Raw genomic sequence first — 22,601 nt, 5'->3', positions numbered from 1 at the left:
TTATTTTTTCTCTGACTTTTAATGAATTGACCTGATGTTCATATCAGTTTCATGACTTTAAATTTGAGGTACATGAAACATGTTGAGAACATAATTTCATGCCTTTCATGTTCCAGTAATTTGTTTGATTTATTCAGAGAGTGCTCCCCCTGGTTTAAAAGTGTTAATAATTAATTCAGGATGATATAGACTAGATATTTTTAACCTCCTTTCATAGCCCATAGTCCTCCTAGAGAAAAAGAAAAGAAAATCCAGGACCTCTTATCCTATTTTTGGTCTTAATAAATAACATAAATACATATCAAAAAAAAACAGTGATGTAAAAATATTGTTATCTAAATTTTTTAAAAGTTTAAAATGTTAATTTAAAAAATAAGAATACCTGGAATAAAGAATAAAACCAAGACGTTTGGTTTTTTTTTTTTCTCTTTTCAGATGGTTCTTTATCAATGGAATAAATGAAGTAATAAATACATACTAAATAGTAAAATTAAAGACATTTAAAAGGAATATCATCAAGGAACATGTAGCACCAAATTTTAGTCTATTTTGAATTAAGGTGTTCCCTCCAAAGATCTAGCTGGTACATACGGTTCACAAATAGTTGTTCTTCGTGGGACAGAATACTGGTCAAATGGGCACCTTGCAGCCGACACTCTCTTTCAGCAGCATCCCATGTTCGACGGTGGGCAAAATATTTGTAGCACTGACCTTGGAATTTATGCCAGCCATAATCACATGTCTCTGTGTCTGGGAAAAACAAAATAAAACCAGGGTTTATAAATCTCATCTCAGACATTGTCAAACTATATTCTCATGTAGCAACTCTCACAGGGATGCTGTCTCTTGAAGATTCAAATTGTGTCTACAAAGTATTACTGAATCAAAGAGATTGGAAGGGTTTAGTCACATACTCATGTACATTGGTAAATATCCAGGTGATCTGGGGCAAAGTTGATACTGAATTGAGAGTACTGCTGATTGATCAAGGCATTCAATGTCTTCATGCATATCCCCAAAAATATATATGGGGATAAGTAGGGCATTTCTCAAAATTGGGGAAGTGTCAAGTTGGGGCTACTTTCCCCAAAATGAATTATGAGTTCTATAATGAGAGAACAATAGGCAGTGTTTGTAGTGGATAGAAAAGCTTTGTCATGAGAAGCAACAGTATTTGAGTCCCAACTCTGAGACACACTAACTCTGAGCAAATCCCTTAATCTCTCAGTTTGAAAGTTAATAAAGGGAACTCTGAAAGTAGATTTTTATGGTTGATTTTAACTATTAAAAAACAAGCACTAAGAAAATGATTAGATGACTGCTATGAAAATCTGACTTCTTGTTAGGATGAGAAGACATAAATGGATGTTAATCTTTAATACATAATAAAAAATAGAAATAAATTTCATTATAATGGAGTTTTACTACTCTCTTGAGTAAAATATCCAATTCACATGTGAATCAAGATATCACCCCATTATGCCATTGATCCTCCACAAAAATGGAGGCTGAACAACAGCAACAATTAACTAAATTTCAAAAGTAATCAAATAGGATAATCATAGAATTAAAAGAAACCTTAGGTATTATATTTTCTAATCCTTTTGCTATATAGATGAGAGAATCAAAGCCTATAAAGGTTATGTATGCCAAACATCTCAACTTTTTAGTGGCAAAAATGGGTGTGATCTTAGAGACTAGGTTCCCATTCCAGTGCTCTTTCCATGACTGTGTGAAAACATGCATTCTGAGGGATTTCACTTTTTACTCATTTTAGTGATTCATACTCTTAATCATGGAACAGATGTAACTTATCTTTTATAGGGTGATTTTTTTCAATTTAGTCTATCATGGTATTGTTTGGTTACCAGGGACTAGCTGTTCCAAGGACTGTGTGGTAGACATTTTTGGCTTTTATTATAACTCTTGCTTGGAAACCACCAAATCTCACAGAAATGGAGACAAAAAAAATGACAAGCAGATTTAGGATGGAAACAATAGGCAGTGTGTAAGAATGCAGCAGGAATTTGGTGCCTCTAATCCTTTAACTACCCACTGGGGAACTATATGTGGAAGTTCTTAGAAGAATAAAAAAGGCTCATGTATGTGGGGGGTATGTCATGTGGGAGGAGAACAAGTTTTAGAAATTTGGATGCAATCAAGCACTGGGTCAAGCCAGTAGCATATAAATTAATATTCTATTTTAACCTTAGAACTAGGATTAATTTTGTAGAAAATAGGGACTCATTTTTTTTAAACATATCAGTACTCATCATCACCCATCCTACTTCTTTGCTGCACAAATAGTCCAAAATGATTCCCCACAAAAAATTTTTATTTCTTTTGTCTTTTGTTCAGTTGTTCCAGACTCTTTATGAGTTTATTTGGGGTTTTCTTGGCAAAGACACTGGAGTGAGTTGCCATCTCCTTCTTCAGTTTATTTTGTAGTAAAGAAACTAAGGCAAACAGGGGTGAATGACTTGTCCAGGGTCACACAGCTATAAGTGTCTGAGGCCATATTTGAACTCAGGTTTTCTGACTCCACATCCAGCACTCTATATATTGTATAACCTAGCTTCTATTTTTCTATTTTCTTTTGACTATAATCATGTTACTTTACATAACTAGATGATTTTTTTCACAAAAAAAGACAAATTTAAATTTAATGTTTTATAGCAGTTATTAAATTAAACTCAAATGGAAGATCACTAAGCTATACCTAAGCTTCTCTTAATAGCTACATATTAACTTAGAAAGCACATATTAACATTAACTATATTCTATTGTACTTTTATTTATTTTCTTAAATATTTCTCAGTTATATTTTAATCTATTTCCAAAGTATTATAGGAATATTTGACACCTTTGTCTTGCAGGATTCAATTAACAACACCTCTTTGACCCACCATAATCTTTGACTGGTTCTAAATAATGTTAATGGCAATTATAACACTAAATCCAGCTAAAATAGTTTTATAAGAAGAAAGAAGCTTCTACTAAAACAAGAGGTAACCTGGAAAGTCCTTCAGGAACTCAAGCAAAGTGAAATGTACTATATACAAAGTAATAGCAGTTTTCTGGTACAATCATCTATGAATGACTTTGCTAGTCACAGCAAGACAATTATCGATGACTATTCTCAGAGAGAGAACTGATTCTCATTCTCTCTCTCTCTCTCTCTCTCTTTCATTTTCCTTGAAGGGTTTTTGTTTTTGTTTTTTTGGTAAGGCAGATCTATGTTTTCTTTCACAACATGATTTTTATAGAAATGTTTTACATAATTTCACATGTGTTTTCTTAATGGGAGTTAGAAGTGGCGATAAGGAGAGAATCTAGAACTTAAGGTTTTAAAAACAAATGTAAATTTGCTTTAAATGTAACTGGGAAACGTGTGTGTGTGTATATATATATATATATATATATATATATATATATAATATGAAAACAAGATGTAATATTCAGTTTTTCTTTGGCACACTATCTAATTGCTAACATTTGTCTGAATTTTGGTGATTTAACCTAATTGCCCAGTGAAACTTGAATGTTTACAATGCCAGAAATCATTTTGAATAATTAGTACTGATTCTACAACCTTCAATCTAAACTCAAAAGTGCCAATTTGACATGAGTTACAAAAAATAACATTCATTCTTTTTGCTAATCTGGGGAGATTTGAACTCTGTATCATTTGACTGAAAAGCAGCTCCTCTGGTGGTGAATTTGTCATAGCTTGTCAGAAATATGGAAAAGTTTTCTATTTTATAAGCCCATCTATGAGGTTTTAAAAAGTTTATTGATTTATCACTATACTAGGCCTCATATTTAGATAGATAGATAAATAGATAGATAGATAAATTTAATATAATTAGCAGTTACTCATGACAAGAGCCATAAATACAACTCTCTAAAAAAAATTTTCCCTAGATACAGGAGAATGGTAGACTTAGCTTCTTCAGTTGGTATATTTACATAATGCATACTTTGTTTTCCATTACAGTCTATGAGGAGCAGAATTAAAGAAAGGAGAAAATTGCTTTGTATTTAGAGTGTAAAGGAAACACTACTCAGTGCTCAAATGTATCTTGCATTTTGGCTTCAGATAATACATTATTTCAAAAGTCCAAGCTAATACATTTAAATGTGAACTTTTTCTTCTTTAAGTATTCAAGCCTATGAGGTTCTCCCTAAATTGCTGTCATTACTTCACTCATGTGCACTTACATTCCTGTGTTTCCTAGAGTTGAATAGATATTGATGCCAATAATCCATCAGCCAAAGAAATAGATAATCATTTCCAATATACAGTTTCTCTAAACTTAGCTATAAACATGGAGACATATGATATATCACCAGGTCAATACTCAAAGCTTTTTCAGTTTGTAAGGCTTAGTCAGTCTGAGTTCCAGTGGTACAGCTTTCCAGAACACAGAGTGATTTCCACACCATATTTATCCCAGCTTGGATATTTGTTATGTGGGTGGTCTTAAGCAAGTCACTTAACTTGAAGGACAGTTTTCTCAGCTGTAAAAAGAGGGGAAAGGACAAACTGACCTCTGGATTTGGGGGGAAAGACTTTAAGTGAATAGATGAACAAGTCAACTTACCAAATTACAAACAAGCTGTCCTAGTGACTCAGACTATTTTCAAACAAAAATAAGGGAACAAAGATATTTGACCTAAGAGTTCTGGTAATGAGCTTTGTTTTTAAAACTTTTGCTGTTAATGAAGAAAACATTTTTACTTAAAGAAACCTGAATAAAGCAGTATTTTAACCCCAGTGTGCTGGCAATAATCCAAGAGGGCATAGTTGAATTTGATAAACAGTCTGGGTCCTCTTCTTCAAAAACTCATTTGGATGAAGACCTAACTTAGCTCCAAGACAAGACAAACCAGATACCTGGAATTCAGGAAGTTTCAGGAGGATAAAAATAAATTACTACCACTTCATAAATCTTAACCATGCAGCATCTCACTTAACTGTGTCTAAAAGGAAGAATGAGTGTGTTGATACATCACCAGGTCCATACTCAAAATATTTCTTGCTATGTAGATCTTACCAGAATTTAAATTCCACTGGAACAACCAGACACAGGGTCACCTCCATACCATGAGAAAGCATTGAGAGAAGACTGTAGTGGAGGGGCAAGCAAGTCACTTTGACTATATCATAAATTAACTTATTTTTGGAATTTGGCATGGGGGGAGGAACTGATCTATGATTCTGTTATTATAGGGAACTCCCAACAAGGAAACTCTCTTTACCAGTAAAGATCAGCAATATATTCATATTTTAGGAAACTGATGAAATACTGAGAAATTAGGTAATTTGCTTTGAGTCATACAGCCAGTATGTCTGAGAAACAAAACTTTCTGGCAAAGAGAGGAAAAAAGAGGAAAGTAGAGAACAAGAGAGGATAGGACAAGACAGGACAGGATGGACAGGAGAGGGAAGAAGAAAGGAGAGAAAAAGAGGGCAGGGAGATAAGAATAAAGAAGATAAAGAGAGAAGAAATAATTGGGAGAAGATGGAGAGAGATGGAGTCAGAGACAGAGAGGAGAAAGGAAGAGAGAGAGAAAAAGAGAGAGAAAGAGAGAGAAGGAAAGAAAGAGAGAGAAAAAAAGAAAGAGAGAAAGAGAGAAAGAGAAAAGAAAGAGAGAGAAAGAGAGAAAAAAGAGAGAAAGAGAGAGAGAAAGAAAGAGAGAGAGAGAGAAAGAAAAAAGAGAGAGAGAGAGAATTTATATGACCTAAAGTTTTGTGTGCATTATATAAATAAAAGTTTCATGTGCTCCTTTCATTTCCTATTCCTTATATTTCACACTCTTTGAAACATGTAAACCACATACATAAATTCCTCTTATCTTCTACAGTCCCCCCAAATAGACTACTTGATCTTCTCTTTATTGCATGCCTTTTACTTTCCAATATCACACATAATGGTCCTTTTGACCAGAAATGAGTGTTCTTTCCTTCTTTTCACACCTGTTGAATACTAAGGATCGCTGAAAGCCTTACTCCAAAGTTATCACCATTGAAAATTCTTTGTTGATTCTCTCCCCACTAAATAGTGATTTTTCACCTTTTTGTCCTTTTAAAATATTTTGCTTGCTCTGCTAACACATTTCTTGTGCACATTATTTGTTTTTCAGTATAATTTTCAGTCATATTTGATGCTTCATGAACTCATTTAGGTTTTTCTTGACAAAGATACTGGAATAATTTGCCATTTGCTTTTCCAACTCATTTTACATGCGAGGAAACCAAGGCAAACAGGACTAAGCGACTTGCCCAGGATCACACATGCTCTATACACTGCAATATTTAGATGCCCTTCTCATGCATTGACTAGAGTGGGAAATGGAATCAGGATGACCTGAGTTCAATTTCTGCCTCTTATGCTTCCAAACTATACAAACTTGAGCAAGTCATGTAATTTCCTAGTGCCTTTGAAAGCTTCTGAGAACTTTTCTACTAAGCCTTATTTGGGTATACTATCTCCCCTTCTTAGAAAGTTCAATGAGGACAAGTAACAATCTCTCACATACTTTGGGCATTTCATACAATACCTGAGTCTAGTGCTCCCTTCACAGCTGACACTTTAAATCTGCTGTGGAACTGAGTAAAATAAGATGTGCTGAATCACTATCATCACTTGGTATAAATAAATAGAATCCTGAGGGTAATACAATCTAAATGCCTCACCCCTTGGTAATCTTCAGCTAATAGCATCTTTCCCCAATTCTTTCTCCCAAGAGGAAGTTGCTATATCAGCCATGATTATATTTATGGTTTATTTTTCTAAAATGAATAGTACGTGCCATGCAATGAAATAAAACAAATCACAGACTCATCCCAGAAGTACATACTCTGCTGTTGGACTGCCCCTTAACTGTGCTGAAGTCAGGGATAATGCTGGGAAAGAAAGAATCTTGCCAGATAGTTTTGTCTGAATCTCTAATACATTTTCATTTTGTCTGGAATGGAAATTTGGCAGGCCATACTTTTCTTGGGTCCCAAAGCACACTCTGACTTTACATGGAGGAAATTTAATTCCAAAGTTGAGTATTCAGCAAATGCAATCTGTTTCTGATTGATGAATGAAGACATGTTACCATTAACTACCTAACATACACTCTCAGGTTGGCTATAAAATGCAAATAATAGTGCATCAGGAGTTGCAGCCATTCTGAACACAGAATTTTCTGAAAGGAAACATAGATGCTGGTTCTGTATGTAAAATAGAATTGTGATGGCATTCTGGGTGTCTTTTATACTTCACCCCAAGGCCACAATAATGAAATAATAAATTGTGATATTATGACAGGTTATTCTTCAGAAATTTTAACTAAAAAACAATCCATTTTAGCCTTCCTCCCTTATGAAAATAAAACAAAAATATAACCATATGCCCAGTTCTCTCAATTGTCTAAACTATACTCTGATTATTAAGATAGCTTTTATATAAAATAATATAACCCATAGCTATAATACTACCTTATGAGCTGGTTGCCTTTCGGTGTAGGCGTCTCAGTTCCCATCTATCAGCTAAGGAGTGATAAACAGAGTAAATGTATTCATGAGGTTCTAAAAATGAATCACTTTACCTCCTCAGCACATTAGTTGTTTCATTTCCAAGTGTTGTGTTCAGATTTGTAATGCAAAGGAGGGGGAATTGCTGTTTTGTAAGCTACTATTGGGGAGCAAGGTGCACACTGGGTTGCTAGATCTTAAGTCAAGAAAAACTGAGTTCAAATTCTGAACCAAACATTTATTAGCTATATGATTATACAAGTTACTTAGCATTTTTCATCCTCAATTTCTTCATTTGTTAAAAAAGAGATAACACTAGCAATTCATGGGGTTATTGTATCAAATGGAATAGTATATATTTAATTTCATTAATGCAGTGTGTAGAACACTGGGCTTGGAATTTGGAATAGTTCACATCCAGTCTCAGATATTTACTAGCTGTGGGACCCTGGACTAGTCACTTAACCCTATTTGCCTTAGTTTCCTCATATATAAGAGATGGAGAAGGAAACCATTCCAGTATCTTTAACAAGAAATCCAAAATGAATTCATGAAGGGTCAGATATGACTGAAAATTAATATATTTAAGGGTTTGTTTTGCTTTGTTTTGTTTTGTTTTCAGTAGTAAGCCTAAATTCTAACAACTCATTATTCTGGGAATCTGAAGATGATCTATAACTTAGCAGTGTTTGAGAAGGAAAATAGTTGGAGCTAACAGCTGGGCTAAGAACAGGTGTCCACAGTTTATGAGCCCCAAAGGGAATGTTTGTCATTTAATTTCTATCAGCTAGATCAAAGCAAAGAGAGATCCACATAAGATCTCAGTGAAAGAAGAAAGAAAATTCAGCCTAGGAAGAACATGGGGAAATCAGGTTCATAAAAAGAGATTAAACAGGATAAGGAAATGAGGAGGCCTACCATGTCCCCAAAGTACATGCTTCCGGAGACAAGTAGGTCCCATATTAGGAAGACAATTTAGCTACAAAGCAAAGGACAAACATTATCATCTAGATTTGCTTCAGATGACAGAGAGAAAAAAAGAGGAGGGGTAGTGAAGGAGGGAAGAAGGATAGACAGATCTCATTAGAGAAACAATTTCCAGGGCCAGAGTCAAGATCAACAGGAGAGTACACTACAAGGCTAAGGGCTGGCTAACAAGCTCAAGTGGAAAAATCATGAGAAAAGAATTAAACAAAAGTCTTTCTCATCTAGCTAAAAACAACAGAAGCTGCATAAAAAAATAACAACAGAACTTCTGAATGTTCTTGGCCAGAGAGTTGGAGATGGAGGACATCACTGTAAACAAGGAGAGAAAAGGAAGCACCCATCATAGAGACAATTGGCTTTCACATCCAGAGTAAGGGTTAAGGAAGACATGGCTAGAAAAGCTAAACACATAACAGCCCTGTCAAAGTAAATCCACCAAGACAAAAAATTAAATAAACTATTTGGCACTATTTTTCCAGCAAGGAAAAGAAACATTCAACCCAGAGAAGGGTAGACTGGATGACAATAGAAAGGACCAGGGAACTAAGGAATCAAGTAAGCATTTGTTAAGTGCCTACTATGTATCAGACACTGTGCTAAGCACTGGGGATAAAAAGAGGCAAAAGATTGTCCCTACCTTCAAGAAACCTTCAATCTAATTTGTGCAAACAAATATATACAAAGCAAGGATGAAAGGGAAAATAATGAACAGAGTGAAGGAAATAGAGTTAAGAAAGATTAGATAAGACTTCTAGTGAATGTTGGGATTTTATTTGGAACTTAAAGGAAACCAAAATAGTCAGTAGATAGAATAGAGCAGAGAGAGTATTTTTGGCATGGGGAAAGTCCGAGCAAATGACTGGAGCCAAGGGATGGATTGTCTTATTATGGAACATCCAGGAGGTCAATGGTACTGGAATAAAGAGTACTTGGCAAGAAGTAAGATGTAAGAAGATGGAAAGGTAGGAAATGATTAGGTTATAAAAGGCTTTGAACCCCACATGGATCATTTTGTATTTAATCCTAGAAGCAATAGAGAGCTATTGGAATTTATTAAATATTGAGGGACTTATCTTCTATAGTTTACATAGAGACTCAAAATTAATTAATAAGATCTTTGGAACTTATAAATTCCTCCCTCTACACTTTTATTAATATCATGACTTCCCTGTCTGTTTTTGTGTAGTGCTTACTTTATTGAAAATATTTAAAATGATTGAAAGGAGGTTATATGTTACAGTGAGTAAGGTAAAGGAGGAAAGAAAATATCTATCTTCTCTCATAGACTTATGCAACATTGGGAGGGAATATGATTGATAAAGGAGAAGAATGAGCAGGGGAAAAAATCAGTACAATTGTTGGAGCATTAAGATCTGGAGCTTGCAGAATGCCTGACACATAGTAGATACATAGTAAAAATTCATTGATTATCGATTAACATAGGTCACATGGTATCACAGCAAGCAAGGAAACTGAGGTACTCAGATGACCTGTGATTTTATTACTTAAAAATATATGTGAAGCTTCTCACACTCATCTTCATCTAATATAAGAAAACTTTAAAACATAATAATGAAAACTGGTCATAATTAAAAATACTATTGTAGAACTTACCTTGTTCACAAAGAGCACCAACGTAACTTGGAAGGCAGAGACAAGTGAATGTATTAAAACCATCAACACAGGTGGCTCCATTGCGGCAGGGGTTGGATTGGCACTCATCAAAATCTACAGGAAAATCACATAAGCCCTCAAGAATACATTTTTAAAACAGAGTACTGAGTAGAGGAATTAGAAAAAAATAATTTCTATTAAGTTAGAAATGAAATCATTAACTACCAGAGGGTAGAATTGGCTTCCTCCTCAATGAAACATCTGAGCTCTAAGTGACCTTCAGTCTGGCTCTTAACTGAGAATCAATCAGCATACAGAGCCTGTATTGTAGGCAGCCCATGAATACATGGGTTTTCTGGTGAGTAATCATCTTTACCTAGCAAGCAACAAAGACTCCAATTATATGTTCTAAAGTGTTAGTTAAGGATCCAGAGTTAAATGTGCTATCCATTCAAAGTATAATGTGTGTGTGTGTGTGTGTGTGTGTGTGTGTGTGTGTAATTTCCAATGAAGCTATCTACAACTTTTCAATGAATTATAAAAGAAGATGTCAGTGATTTCATCATAGTTCTACAATTCCTAATCATCATGCTGCTCTCAATGACTAAATCTTGTCTTTTTCTATGTTCTCAAACTGCTTCTTCTTTCAACAATCATTAGCATCCATTCTTATTTTTAATAGATGATCATTAGCGTCTTCATGAATATTACCATGATTGTTTCTTAATAACATATGTTGAGTATTCTAGAATAGAAATGAGTATTATGTCTAGATGGATTTATAGAACCAATGCATTTCAAGTCAGCTCATCTTTAGGCTAGATTTGTTTGGTTTGCAAATTACTGCATCTAGATATTAGAGTCAAATTGATGAAGTTTTTATAGATGTCTGAACTAACTATAAAAGACTTAAAATATTTTTAGAAGCACTCACACATAATAGTTTCAAATATGAATATAAATATAACAACCAAAACTTTAAAAAAGATCTACTAAAATTTTATATTTTTTTCTCATTTAACATAACTTCAAAGTGAACCTGTTAATATGCTTTTTTCCATACATGTCTATATGTCTCTATACAGTCACTGATTTATCTTACAAAATACAATGCATTTTTTTATTAAAAAGAATGAGAATAAGAATATCATTTTATTAAGAGCCATCATATTTTATAGACACAATTCAAAATACAAAAAAGAGAATCATATATGTAGTCAAGAGATTCTTCCTAACAATTCTTTAGAATTTTATGAGTTCTAAATAGAATTACTTTTAGACCCTATTAAAATGATTCGTTTGTGAAAAAGAAAGAAATTCTTTACATTTAAAATAATATCTTTTCAACCCTACCATGATCCTGCTCTCAAAGTAGGGGGCTGCATTGGATAATATAGGGTATCAATGAGATCAATTACGAATGAAAGAGCCAACAAGATGAAAATTGTAAAGGGCTGAAGCTGAGCAGATGCACTGAGGTCCGAGCACTTAAGGCTAATTACCAATTGGACAATACTCTATTGATATATGCTTGGAGAAAGAATGGCCCTGCCCACTCTCTGTGCAAGTCTGATGTGTTGTATAGGAGACTGCATAGAAGATTTGGTGGGTGGAGTGTGAGAGCCAGAGGCACTGCTGGCTGGATTCGTGTAGAGATTGCTCTCACTTCGCCATTCCCCTTCACCTCTCCAAAGAATAAAGATCAAGGATTTTTGCTTATCCTGACTCAGACTGAATTTTAAAATACCCTGGGTGCTAAAGGCGGTCATCACAGAAAATTACTTTGCAGTGATACAACCTGAATGACAAAGCGTGTGTGTGTGTGTGTGTGTGTGTGTGTGTAGGGCAATTCTTGGAGTGGCTAGGGGAGAAAGATAGTACTTTCAGACTCCATGGATCCCTGAATTCTTTAAAGAGAAAGAGAGAGGCAGGGGTGAGGGGAGAAAGGGGAGAAGAAATGTCCCATGGGATTTGTATGCTTAGGATAAAAGTTTCAGAGGAAAACAAATGAGTTTTCTCTTCATATAAAGTGTTTCCAGTACTTCAAGAAAGAACAAGAGTGTCCTCCCTCAAATATGGTTATTTTGAGAAGAAAAAGCATAATCCATGGCTTGCTGATACATAAATGAAACCAGAAAATATCAGCATGTAAAATATACATGAAAATATTTAATCAACACTGTGGCCGAATAATCACTAGCAAAGTGAAATATTTGAACAATTGTACTCTAATTCACATAAAAACCCAACTTTTGTACTTTTCTTTGCTAGTACAAATATGGTCTCTATATATTAGGATATTTTTGGTACTCAGAAACCTTAATACTAAATGCTAAATTGTATCTGGTTTTAAGGGAAATACTTCAGCCAATAGCATCTTACCAAATTCACACTGGTCTCCACTGTATCCTGGTACACAGGTGCATACATAAGTAGTATCTCTGGTATAACAGGTGCCTCCATTAAGGCATGGATTAGTTTTGCAAAGATCACGCCCTATAGTGTTCAAGGGAAGAAGATAAAGATTAGTTTCATTCTCGAGATATTTACATGTTTTAACATTCAAATATCACAATGTTCCTAAAATAATATAAATTTTGTGATAGCAATTAGGAGATACTGCACAAGGAATATTACATTCTGGAGTGTTGTTTTTTTTTCAATTTTGTGTTTATTACAAATTATAATAAATTTTCTCAATAACTTTTCACTATCATCTTAAAATTAAATTTTGCACTGTCTTTGGCAACTGAAGTAGTCTATGGCAGATTTAGTTGGCATGATATGGCAATTGATTTTAGTCAAAAACAATTAAACATGTGCACAGTGAATGGAAATGTATTCTTTTAAACAGGGTTAGTTCATGTGGAATGGCTGGATACATAGAACATGCATTCTTTTTTAGCAGATTGGCTTGTTACCATCATTTGAATTATTATTGCCTTTTACCACTTAATGCCCAGAAACTGTATTTCTTCGAAAGTGTGCACTGAAGTTTCTTCTGCTACATTAATATGCTTTTCCCAAAACACGTTCCAAATGTATTCCTTTAAACTATACTTGAAGAAAAGCAACATATGGATTAAACTCTAATGCAGGAGATTAAATCAAAATACAAAACCTCACCTAAAAATTAAATCTCAACTTTTCAAATTATAAATACAATACCTTCCTCACTTAAAAGCAAAACAAAACATGATTGGCATATGTTGCCCATAATTCAACTTTTAGCATACAAATAAGATATAGAAGCAAATATGTACTTATAAAGAGACATCTTTTTTTTCTAAAGACCATTAATTTTTACTACACTTTAACCATACATTTTGTTCAGTTCAAATAATTGGGCAAACAGTTTATTTTAATAATCTAGATTTATTATCAGTGTGTACTTGGACATACTTCGCCCAGCTATTTAAATTCAAAATGTTCATATATTTAGATAGGAGATGCAATATTTGCTGAAAATATTAAATAATAATCCAATGTATGTAAAATAAAAATATAATCTACAGATTTCTCAATTTTAAAATGCTGAAGTAATTGTACCTGAAAAGAAAAAGTTAAAATATTTATAAAGCTATAAAAAAGAATACATTAAGACTGAAAAAACACCACTGTAGAAGACATTAAGCCATATCCACAAAGAAAAATTAGTCAAAACTAAACTCAAACTTTCTGAGTGTTAATTATATTCAAAAACTCAGGGGAAAACTATTAGAGACATTGCATTATCTAGGGGTTATTAGACATACTTGAACTTTTTTTTTCCTAAATTACCCTAATTTTACTGGGATTCTTTATTTTCCATTCCCTAGAACTATTTTAAATCCTATTTAGATCTTGCCTGTTTCATTTAACTCTGCAGTTCTGCAGATAGCAAGAGGGGAAAGCAAGGCCATTATGGCCATGCTCACAGGTTGAGTCTGGTAATAGAATGTACAGTCTAGAATTCTGCAGTATTGAGTCCTTATCTTGGAAGGTGAAGCAAATGATATTTAGGTCAAGGATAAAAATTTTTCAAAAGGAAATAAGTTTGTAGGAAACTAACTTCATATTAGCCTGCAAAATCTATTTTGCATGAGCTCAGTTAACTAATCCGGCCTAAGAACCAATTAAATCTATTTTTAAAAACTCAGTAGATCAAGGTGATAAGTTGCTTTGGTACTTATATAAACTAATTCTCTATAAATGTTGTAGTATGAATAACTCAAGTTGTTTCTAAGCAAATATTTTCTTATCACATCAAGCATAATCATTCATAAAGTTCTGCTCTTGTTTGTATCTTGATGTTTTTCTATAACTTAAATTCTAATTCTAGACAAATAGAAGGGAATCAATATTATTCAAGTGAATTATTTGATAGTGTATTAGGTATAATCAAAAGAAAATAAAATGGAACATTCAATTACTTTGATCTAATTTACTCACAAAATATTACAAGCAGTTTTTAGGCTTCTGTTTTTACTCTTGCACCTGTGATTTCATTGATGTAAGGAATTCCCAGTGAGGAAACTCCCTCTACCAATGCAAATAGCAACTGAATTAAAATTGAGTTTTGGCAAGCTCCCTAAGGCATTGAAGAGTGTGATTTATTTAAGGTCACACACAGCCAGCATAACTTAGAGATTAAACTTGAAAACAGCTCTTCTAGACTCCAAAACCAGCTATTTATTCATTATGTCACACTGCCTATAAAATTGTTTTGATTTTAAGAAAAGTTTTCCTCTAAATGAAACAAATAATCAATCCAATTTTCAAGGTCAGACTCAAAAGGCAGTATTATTTATTGGAACAATCAAAATAATACAAAAGACAACACAACATTATTGAAAAATCATCAAATAAGTATTCATTTCAAAGGAACACTGTTTACAGGTGTTACTCTGGAAGAATATTAGATTGTTCTAATATGCCAATTACAACTGGAGATAGTAGTTTGTTCTGCTATCATAACTATTTAAATAACTACCTTCATTCATAAATATTGGTAATATATATTCATATGTGTATACTCAAAATGCAAGTCACCTGATCATGTGAATAGTATTTTTCTTTTACCAAAATGAACTAATATTTTGTTTGAGAACTATGAGAAACTAAATTTGACACTGTAAACACTATGATTATCAGTGGTTTAATAAGTGCAAAGTCTTTTTTTTAAAATAGTAATGGGCAATAGTTATCTTTTTGGTGATCTTTTTATACATGTCTCTCTGAGAAAAAAACACAACCCAGAAATTATTTAAAAAAAAAATTCAACACATATAAAATCTATAAAGCAGAGCCCAGAAAAATCTGAGTATGAAATGTAGAAACTATGAGGGATTTCCCATGATATCTAAGTAGCTATTATGCAAAACATATTTTTGTTCAAGATTTGATGGTGCCACAATAGAATCTACAATAGGAAATAAAATGACATAAAATATTTCTCCACTTTTAAAATATTTAATGGCAATATATAATAAAAGAGTTTTTAGTTGAGAATGAAAACCAGTTAAATTTCATGAATTACTATTATTATGGCATTCTCCTCTATGTTTTATAAAACCTTTTATATTTAATGCCCAAATTTAGGTGATACCATTATTTTCACTACATTCCACTTATGAATCATGACCTGGACTACTATAAGAAATACACATCATTTGTCTTTATAACTACAGTATTTTAATATTATGAGGAATATGGCTACATATATGTATAAACATATATACATATATACATACATATGTTTTAGATCAAAATTAATGTTCCTATTCTTTTGGAACAAGTCTACAAGTGTTGTGATCTTACCTGATAAATATACAGCTGTGCCTTCTACTGAATCTTCATTAGTGCCAATCAGGAAATCCGTTCCATTAGAAGTTTCCAGAAGGAGAAATGATGAGGTTATATGCTCGGTATTTAATTCCTCAGTGCTTATCATTGCCTGATCATCAGAATCAGGAGTTCTTGCAGGTGTCTGATTACTTCCTACTCCATTATAAATTGATTGTGTTTCAGTGCTTATTTCTATGGATGTGAAAGGTGTAGTTGGGTTTTCAGTGGTTTGTGGACCAGATTGCGATAGAACATCTCCTACAACACCATAGTTGGGAGAAGTGGGAATAGAAAGCAGTCCCTGCAAAGCATCTTCTAAATTATTTTCAACTGCAGCTTCTAGAGATGTTTCATCTTTGGGTAGGTTAATCCCTGGAGGGGTTTTGATTGTTTCTCCAGAAAATATCTGATCAGTATAGATTTGAGAATATTCGGGAGTCATGGTTTCTCCCTTAGCAATTAAAACCTCTGTGGCAGATGTCTCTGTCTCCTCCACTGCTAAATGAGTGCCAGGGGAAGCCAAGAATGGAATTCCCTGAGATTTTGCTTCAACTGGTGGCTTGAAAGTTGCTTCAGCATTTGAATTAACTTCTCTAAAAGTCTGTTCGAGTGAAATTTGGTGTACATCTGAATCTGTATCTGAAGCAGAACTTGGGATGATTACTTTAGGGAATTCAGATACACTATTAACTAAATGAATAGTTGCTCCAATTGAAGGAGTTTGAGAATACAATTCTGCAGATGCTGCATCTGATGTTGTTTCAATGTACTCTGTGGGATTTGATCCTTCAATCACCTCAGGAGTTCCAGTCAAATCCTGAGCAATTAATTTGATGTGACCAATATTTACATCCACTATATCACTGATCACTTCTTCTGCCCCAGAAGATGTCTCTGGTTTGAAAGAAGAACTCATAAATTTCTTCCCATCATCCTCAGACTGTGTTCTTTCCAAATAACTCAAAGTGGAGATTTCTTCACTTTGATCAGCAATTGGTTGTCCATCTGACAATGTGCTTGATTCAAAGAGATCATCCAAGGTACTTTCAGTAGCAACATATTTGGCTTCAATTTTTTGTTCTTTCATGTCCTGACTAATTGTGGAAAACATACTAGGAATGGCCAAGGATGATGCTGTGGGGAGTGAAACACCTGATTCAGCTGCCATGCTAGGAGTAGGGATTCCAGTTGTGAAGTGTATACTATTCCTTGAGATATAGTCCTGATCTAATCTGATTCCATCTTCAGAAGCTGCTGACTCATTGCTTATTGCCTGAGTGGGTCCAGGCCAAAGATTATCGCCAGATCCTTCCATTTTTTCTTCAGTGAAAGAAAGATTAAATGCTGTAGCTTCTTTCTCTTCAAGTTGAATATTTTCTTCATTATTTCCATATGGGCCTGATTGTAGCTCTGGATCTGTTTCTGTTTGCAGTGTTAATATGTCTTCATATACTGTTTTAGTGTGATCTATATCTATGATAGTGTTTTTATCAGTTGTAATTTCAGGTAGTATTTCAAAAGTTGAGCTCTTGGTAGTAGGCAATATTAAATCACTGTCTTCTTTGTCAAGATCTAAAATAATGTTTTCTGTAAATTTTCTTGTTTCAGGTGTCAAAGTGATGACTTCAAACTCCTTGGAATCATCTAAGGGGTGGCTTGTGGAACTTTCAAATGCCATTAGATTAGGCTGGGTGCCAGGTAAGTTTTGGAAATTTTTATTTTGCTCTGTTTGAGTTGGTAATACCCTTGTTGGTGATTCATTTGTAGCCAAAGCTTCTATACTTGGAAAGTCAGAATATTTTACCTCGTGGCTATTTGGAACTACTGTGGTGATTGCTACTGTTCTCTGAGCAACTGTGCTAGCATGAACTGAGTCTGCCCCACCTAACCACCCAGATCCTTCCCCGGAGTTTTCATAAGACTGATCAGAAATTTGGGGTGCTGAAGTTACAAATACATCAGTAGTTTCAAGACTTGAAGGTTTAGTAAAAAATAGAGTAGAAGAAGTTACTCCTCTACTTTCTGACTGGGAAGAGTTCTCTTGAGATAATTTTTCAGTGATGCTTGGCTGCTTACTGGTCTGAGTTTCTTCTATCTCATTGAATATTTGATTTTCAAAATCTTCCACTTTTAAGGAGTGAGTAACTGGTGATAAGATAGGTTCCTCATCACCATTATTCCCAGAACTTTCAAATAATAATGTACTGGCTATTGTGTGACTTATTTCTGAAACATTATTTGTTTGAGAACCATAGTATCTAATTTCTTCATGTGTTCCACTGAACTTTTTTTCTTGCTCTTCAGTTTTTCCAGGTTCTAAACTTGATTCTGAACTTTCAGGCTGGTGTGTGTCAGGAGTTAACATCCTGGTGCTTTCCTCTGTCCTAATGAAATTGAAAGGGTCTGTAGACTGACTAGGAAAAACTTCACCCCCTGATCCTTCTCCAGAAAATACTGCCTCAGTATGGAAATCTTGAACAGTTGGCCTAGCATCTTCAGGACCATTGTTTTCTATATGATCATTTTCAGCAAGGAGAATACTTCTTTTTGTATTTTCTTCTTCTCCGATTGCTGGCTCTATACCTGTGCTTTCAGATATTTGGGATTCTGTCACTGAGATATCATCAGAGGAAGGTGATTCTTTGGTAGCCTCTGTAAGAGGAACAAAGATGCCCAAAGCCTTTTCTTCTAAATTTGGAACAATTGTGCTAACAAAAGAAATGTCTCCATCTGTGGGCCTTGGTTCCTTGCTTCCAATCAAAGTCTCCTTTGTTGTTAGAATGGAATAGTCTGTGGTTTTTGGTTCACTTTCAGCAAATATTTCTGTATCAGAAATTACTCGTGTTGCAACAGTGCTTTTTTCTGATTCAAAAGGTTTTTGTTCTGCCATCTTTTCTTCTATGGATGCTTTACTTTCAATTCCTAATCCGGCTATGTTGACTTCATGCCCGGTACTTACTGTTAAATTGGTAGGTGGCACTATGAGAGAATGAGTCATAGAATCCGTACTGTTAACCTCTTCTTCAACTTTCCCTATTGCTGCTTCAGTATGTTCAGGAATTAATTGTGGGGAAGGACTATGTCTTACTTCAGTTTGGGTGATAAAGTCCACATCTCCAGAACCTGAATAAGCAAATGGGAAATCAGTACTGAATGTTTTTTCTGTGGTACTTGAAGATATGTGATCAATAGAACTGCTTATTTTAGTTGGCTCTTCTCCTGAGCCCTCAGTCATAAGTGGGAATTTTCCTGGGAGGTGGGCTGGTAAGCTAACCTTTGTGCCCCCAGACCCTTCAGAATCAGTTCCTGACTGTGATCTAGCTGAAATAGTTGTTGCAAAAGGTATTATTCCAGACTCCATGAATGTTTTTCCCCCAGAACCTTCTACTGCTGCTGTTTCCTCTACATTTAGAAGATGCGCTACTGTTGAATAGTTTCTAGATTCAGGTGTCACAACTTCTTTTAAAGGAGGGTCTGTGAGGAAGTCACTTACTTCTTGTGATTTCTCTGTGCTTAAATTCCCCCCAGCCAATTGATTTACAATTCCAATGTCTGATACATCTGTGGCAGAATTCAGAACTTCAGTTGGCTCAAAAGTCATAGAATATGTTATATGGGGTGGTACAGTACCAGTCATTTCCTTTACTTCATATTCAGTTGGCACTTCATCACCATTAGTCACCTTCAATGAAGCTAATGATTCAGTTGTAAGTTCCATGGCAGAACCAACTTCTCCAGAACCTTCCTCAAGAAGGAAGGAATGAGAGCTAACTCCCACAGTAGTAGGACTTTCTGGGACTTTGTGTTGAATAGTACTGCTCTCATTTACATATTCTTCCTCAGACTTATTTGAGAACAGGGGTTCAGAGGGGATATGGTCAGATTTAACTATGTTCTTATCAAATTCTGTGGATCTGTTTTCAATGGTGGTGGAATCAGGATTTGTAGGCTGAACTTCATCAGAATTTTTTATTTCAGAAGTGAAAATTAACTGCTCCATAGTGGGTTGTGTGGATGATACTTTCACAGATGTAGCCAGGACACCTGTGGTCTCTCTTTCATCACCTAGATTCTTTTCATCAGCAGATATGCTGATGCTGTTTGCTGATGTTGATGTTGATTGGGGAACCTTCGTTTGAGTTTCAAATTTGGTGGCCAGTATTTCTACAGAACTTTCTTCCCAAACTGGATAACTAGCACTTGAGGAAACACCTAAATTACTTTCTGTGGGGGTGACCTTGCTGGCATTTAAGGGAACACCTTTTGATGGCATCTCAACTGTGAGTGTATGCTTTAATAGGCTAGCTACTACTGTAGAAGTTTGGTTACGGTCTTCTTCTAAAAATCCAGAACCTTCTGGAATGAGAACTAAAGGAGGATTTCCTAAAAATTCAGTAGTGTTTCTGGAGGTTGTATCTTCCCAGCTTTCTACTGTGGAGATTGTAGTAGCCTGATGATTTCCTGTATGAACAAATGATCTCTCTTCTGGCAAGATGTCCACTGATACTGAACCAGGAGCAGTCATGGGAGCAGATGTGATCATGGAATCATGTCCAAACACTTCTTTAAAAGCCACTTCTGTAGTTTTGGGTAAGACTGCTCCCTGAGTCTCCTGGTTGACAAGAGCTTCACCTGAAGCCTCTTCAGGAAATGAAAGTACTGTTTCATTGTTTTCATCTGAATGGTTGAGAAGTTTAGGACCATTCTGTGTGACTGGATCAACCACTTCCAGTGATCCTGTCCTATGTAAAGCAGTTGCCCTACTCTGTTGGTCTGTAGGGAAAACATCTGATTCTCCACCTGAAAAAGGTTCTGGTGTTTCAGGATATGTGTCTGGCTTCCATGTAATTTCAAAAGACTCGAGTGTTTCTTTAGATTCTCTTGATTGCAATATAGTGGAAGATTCCATTTCAGATAACTCAAAAGGGTTAGTTTCACTACCGTGTGAAAAATTTGGAGAGGGTGCAACACTTTCAAACTGCCCTCTCCTGGCCTCTGCAGTTTCTGGGTCTTTGGGAATAGTAGTGACGAGATGTTTTCCATTTATATACTGCACAGATGGGGTTGTTGTCACTTCAGTAGAATTTTCACAGTCATCATCTTCTTCATCTACAAAATATGGTTCTAGTTCAATGAAGTCGGGTAAAAGTGTAAGAAAATCAGTTTGATCATCCGTTTCTTCACTGCAAGGTTCATCTTCTTTTGAGTTTGAATCTATTGGATGACCAATTATACTCATATCACTCATTCGACCTGAAAAAAACAAAGAGTTTTTCACAATACTTACATAGAAGAGATGATAGTGCACTATAGTGAATATGGTTAGCATTGATTACAAAAAAAGAAAGAATTCAAAACCAAATAATTTCAGATCGAGTCTAGTTACCACTGAATATATGCTGGACTTGGTCTTCAATAGTTTCCTTTTGTGAGAGCCAGAAGAAAAACAAGTTCAGTTCTAGTTTGATAAAAACAGCTTCTAGATCATGGCAACTATTAATGGATACCATTTTCAATGAACCAATATATATTTCACTAGTATAATAAATTCTTTTTAAAATTTGAAGTCAAGTATAACATTGAACTAAACTAAAAACACACAACAATCAACTCTACTTTCTCTTGTTAGAAAACAACCACAAGTAAGACTATTTTCTACAGCTAGGCTAAATAGTTATCTTATTCTCTTTTAAAACAGGACCATGCAAGGATCGCACACATAGAAACAAAATATTCTCCATGGAAACAGATGATTGATAAAAAAGTTAAAAACCCAACAACCAAAAGCTAACAAAGAGACATCAACAACTTCTACCAGTGAATTCAGAAGCAATGTGTAAACAACTGGCTGAATGTCTTATCTAGAGACCATTCTTTATGGACTAAAAGCATACACTTGTGCAAAAGCATCCCAGAGCTAAAAGAGCAGGCATGCATGGGAATCTCTCAATGTATATACAACTTTAATACCTACTATGCCTTTGGAATGAGTTTGAGTCAAGATCATAAATGTAGTTCTTAATCAGGATGCTAAATCACTTCAAATTATTTATCTAACACTTTTCACAAGCTCCAGAATTACAACTAAATGACATTTCAAGTTTTTTTTTTTTAAAGTAAATGTTATCCAAAGAATTCTGAGATTATTAAAGTGTAATGTGACATTGAACATGGGGTACAATGACTCTTCTTGGGGCTAGAATTGTCCTCCCAGACATGCCCCTCATGGCCTAGAGCTGTTCCTGCTTCCCTCTTTGCTGACCCAGAGAATAATGGAATAATCTCCCCTCTTCTCAGGATGAAGCTGCCCTTCCAGTTACTCAGTAGTAAAGTGGGGAGGAGTCTATTTCTAAGCCTTGTAGGTAAAGAAATGCTCAAAGGAATGGGAAGCAAGACAGCAACCCTTGGGGTATAATGGCCACCACACTGCACTATTGAGCCATTACCATCATGAGGCATTCTAGGGCTTTGCCTCAGTCATTGAAAATATTAAATTTAGTGGACAAATTTCTCAGACAAGTTACTTCCTATATAAAAGTTACTTAATTACTCCCAGACTCATGTTTCTTATCTGTAAAAAGTAATAAAACTAGTAGCTTCCACAATTAACTCTAACCTATAGTATCTAATTCTTTTGCCTGAGATA

General features: G+C 34.8%; 1 protein-coding gene across 4 annotated transcripts in view; it reads right to left on the bottom strand.

Annotated features, from left to right (window-relative positions):
• The window catches only part of VCAN (versican), a 134,515-nt gene that overhangs the window by 31,424 nt on the left and 80,490 nt on the right, over positions 1-22,601 (bottom strand). For 2 of the 4 annotated variants that reach the window (XM_031967202.1, XM_023496088.2), the window contains 4 exons: positions 15,929-21,208; positions 12,512-12,625; positions 10,130-10,243; positions 592-750 (listed from right to left, as the gene is read on the bottom strand). In XM_031967202.1, the coding sequence (XP_031823062.1) occupies positions 592-750; positions 10,130-10,243; positions 12,512-12,625; positions 15,929-21,208 (5,667 nt within the window). The remainder of the gene's footprint in view (positions 1-591; positions 751-10,129; positions 10,244-12,511; positions 12,626-15,928; positions 21,209-22,601) is intronic. The other 2 variants (XM_031967215.1, XM_003759869.4) reach the window with 1 other exon arrangement.

Source organism: Sarcophilus harrisii, chromosome 1, assembly GCF_902635505.1.
Source record: "Sarcophilus harrisii chromosome 1, mSarHar1.11, whole genome shotgun sequence".
NCBI classification, from domain to species: Eukaryota; Metazoa; Chordata; class Mammalia; order Dasyuromorphia; family Dasyuridae; genus Sarcophilus; species Sarcophilus harrisii.
Note: the sequence above shows the minus strand (reverse complement) of the source record. Positions and strands in the feature narration are given on the sequence as shown.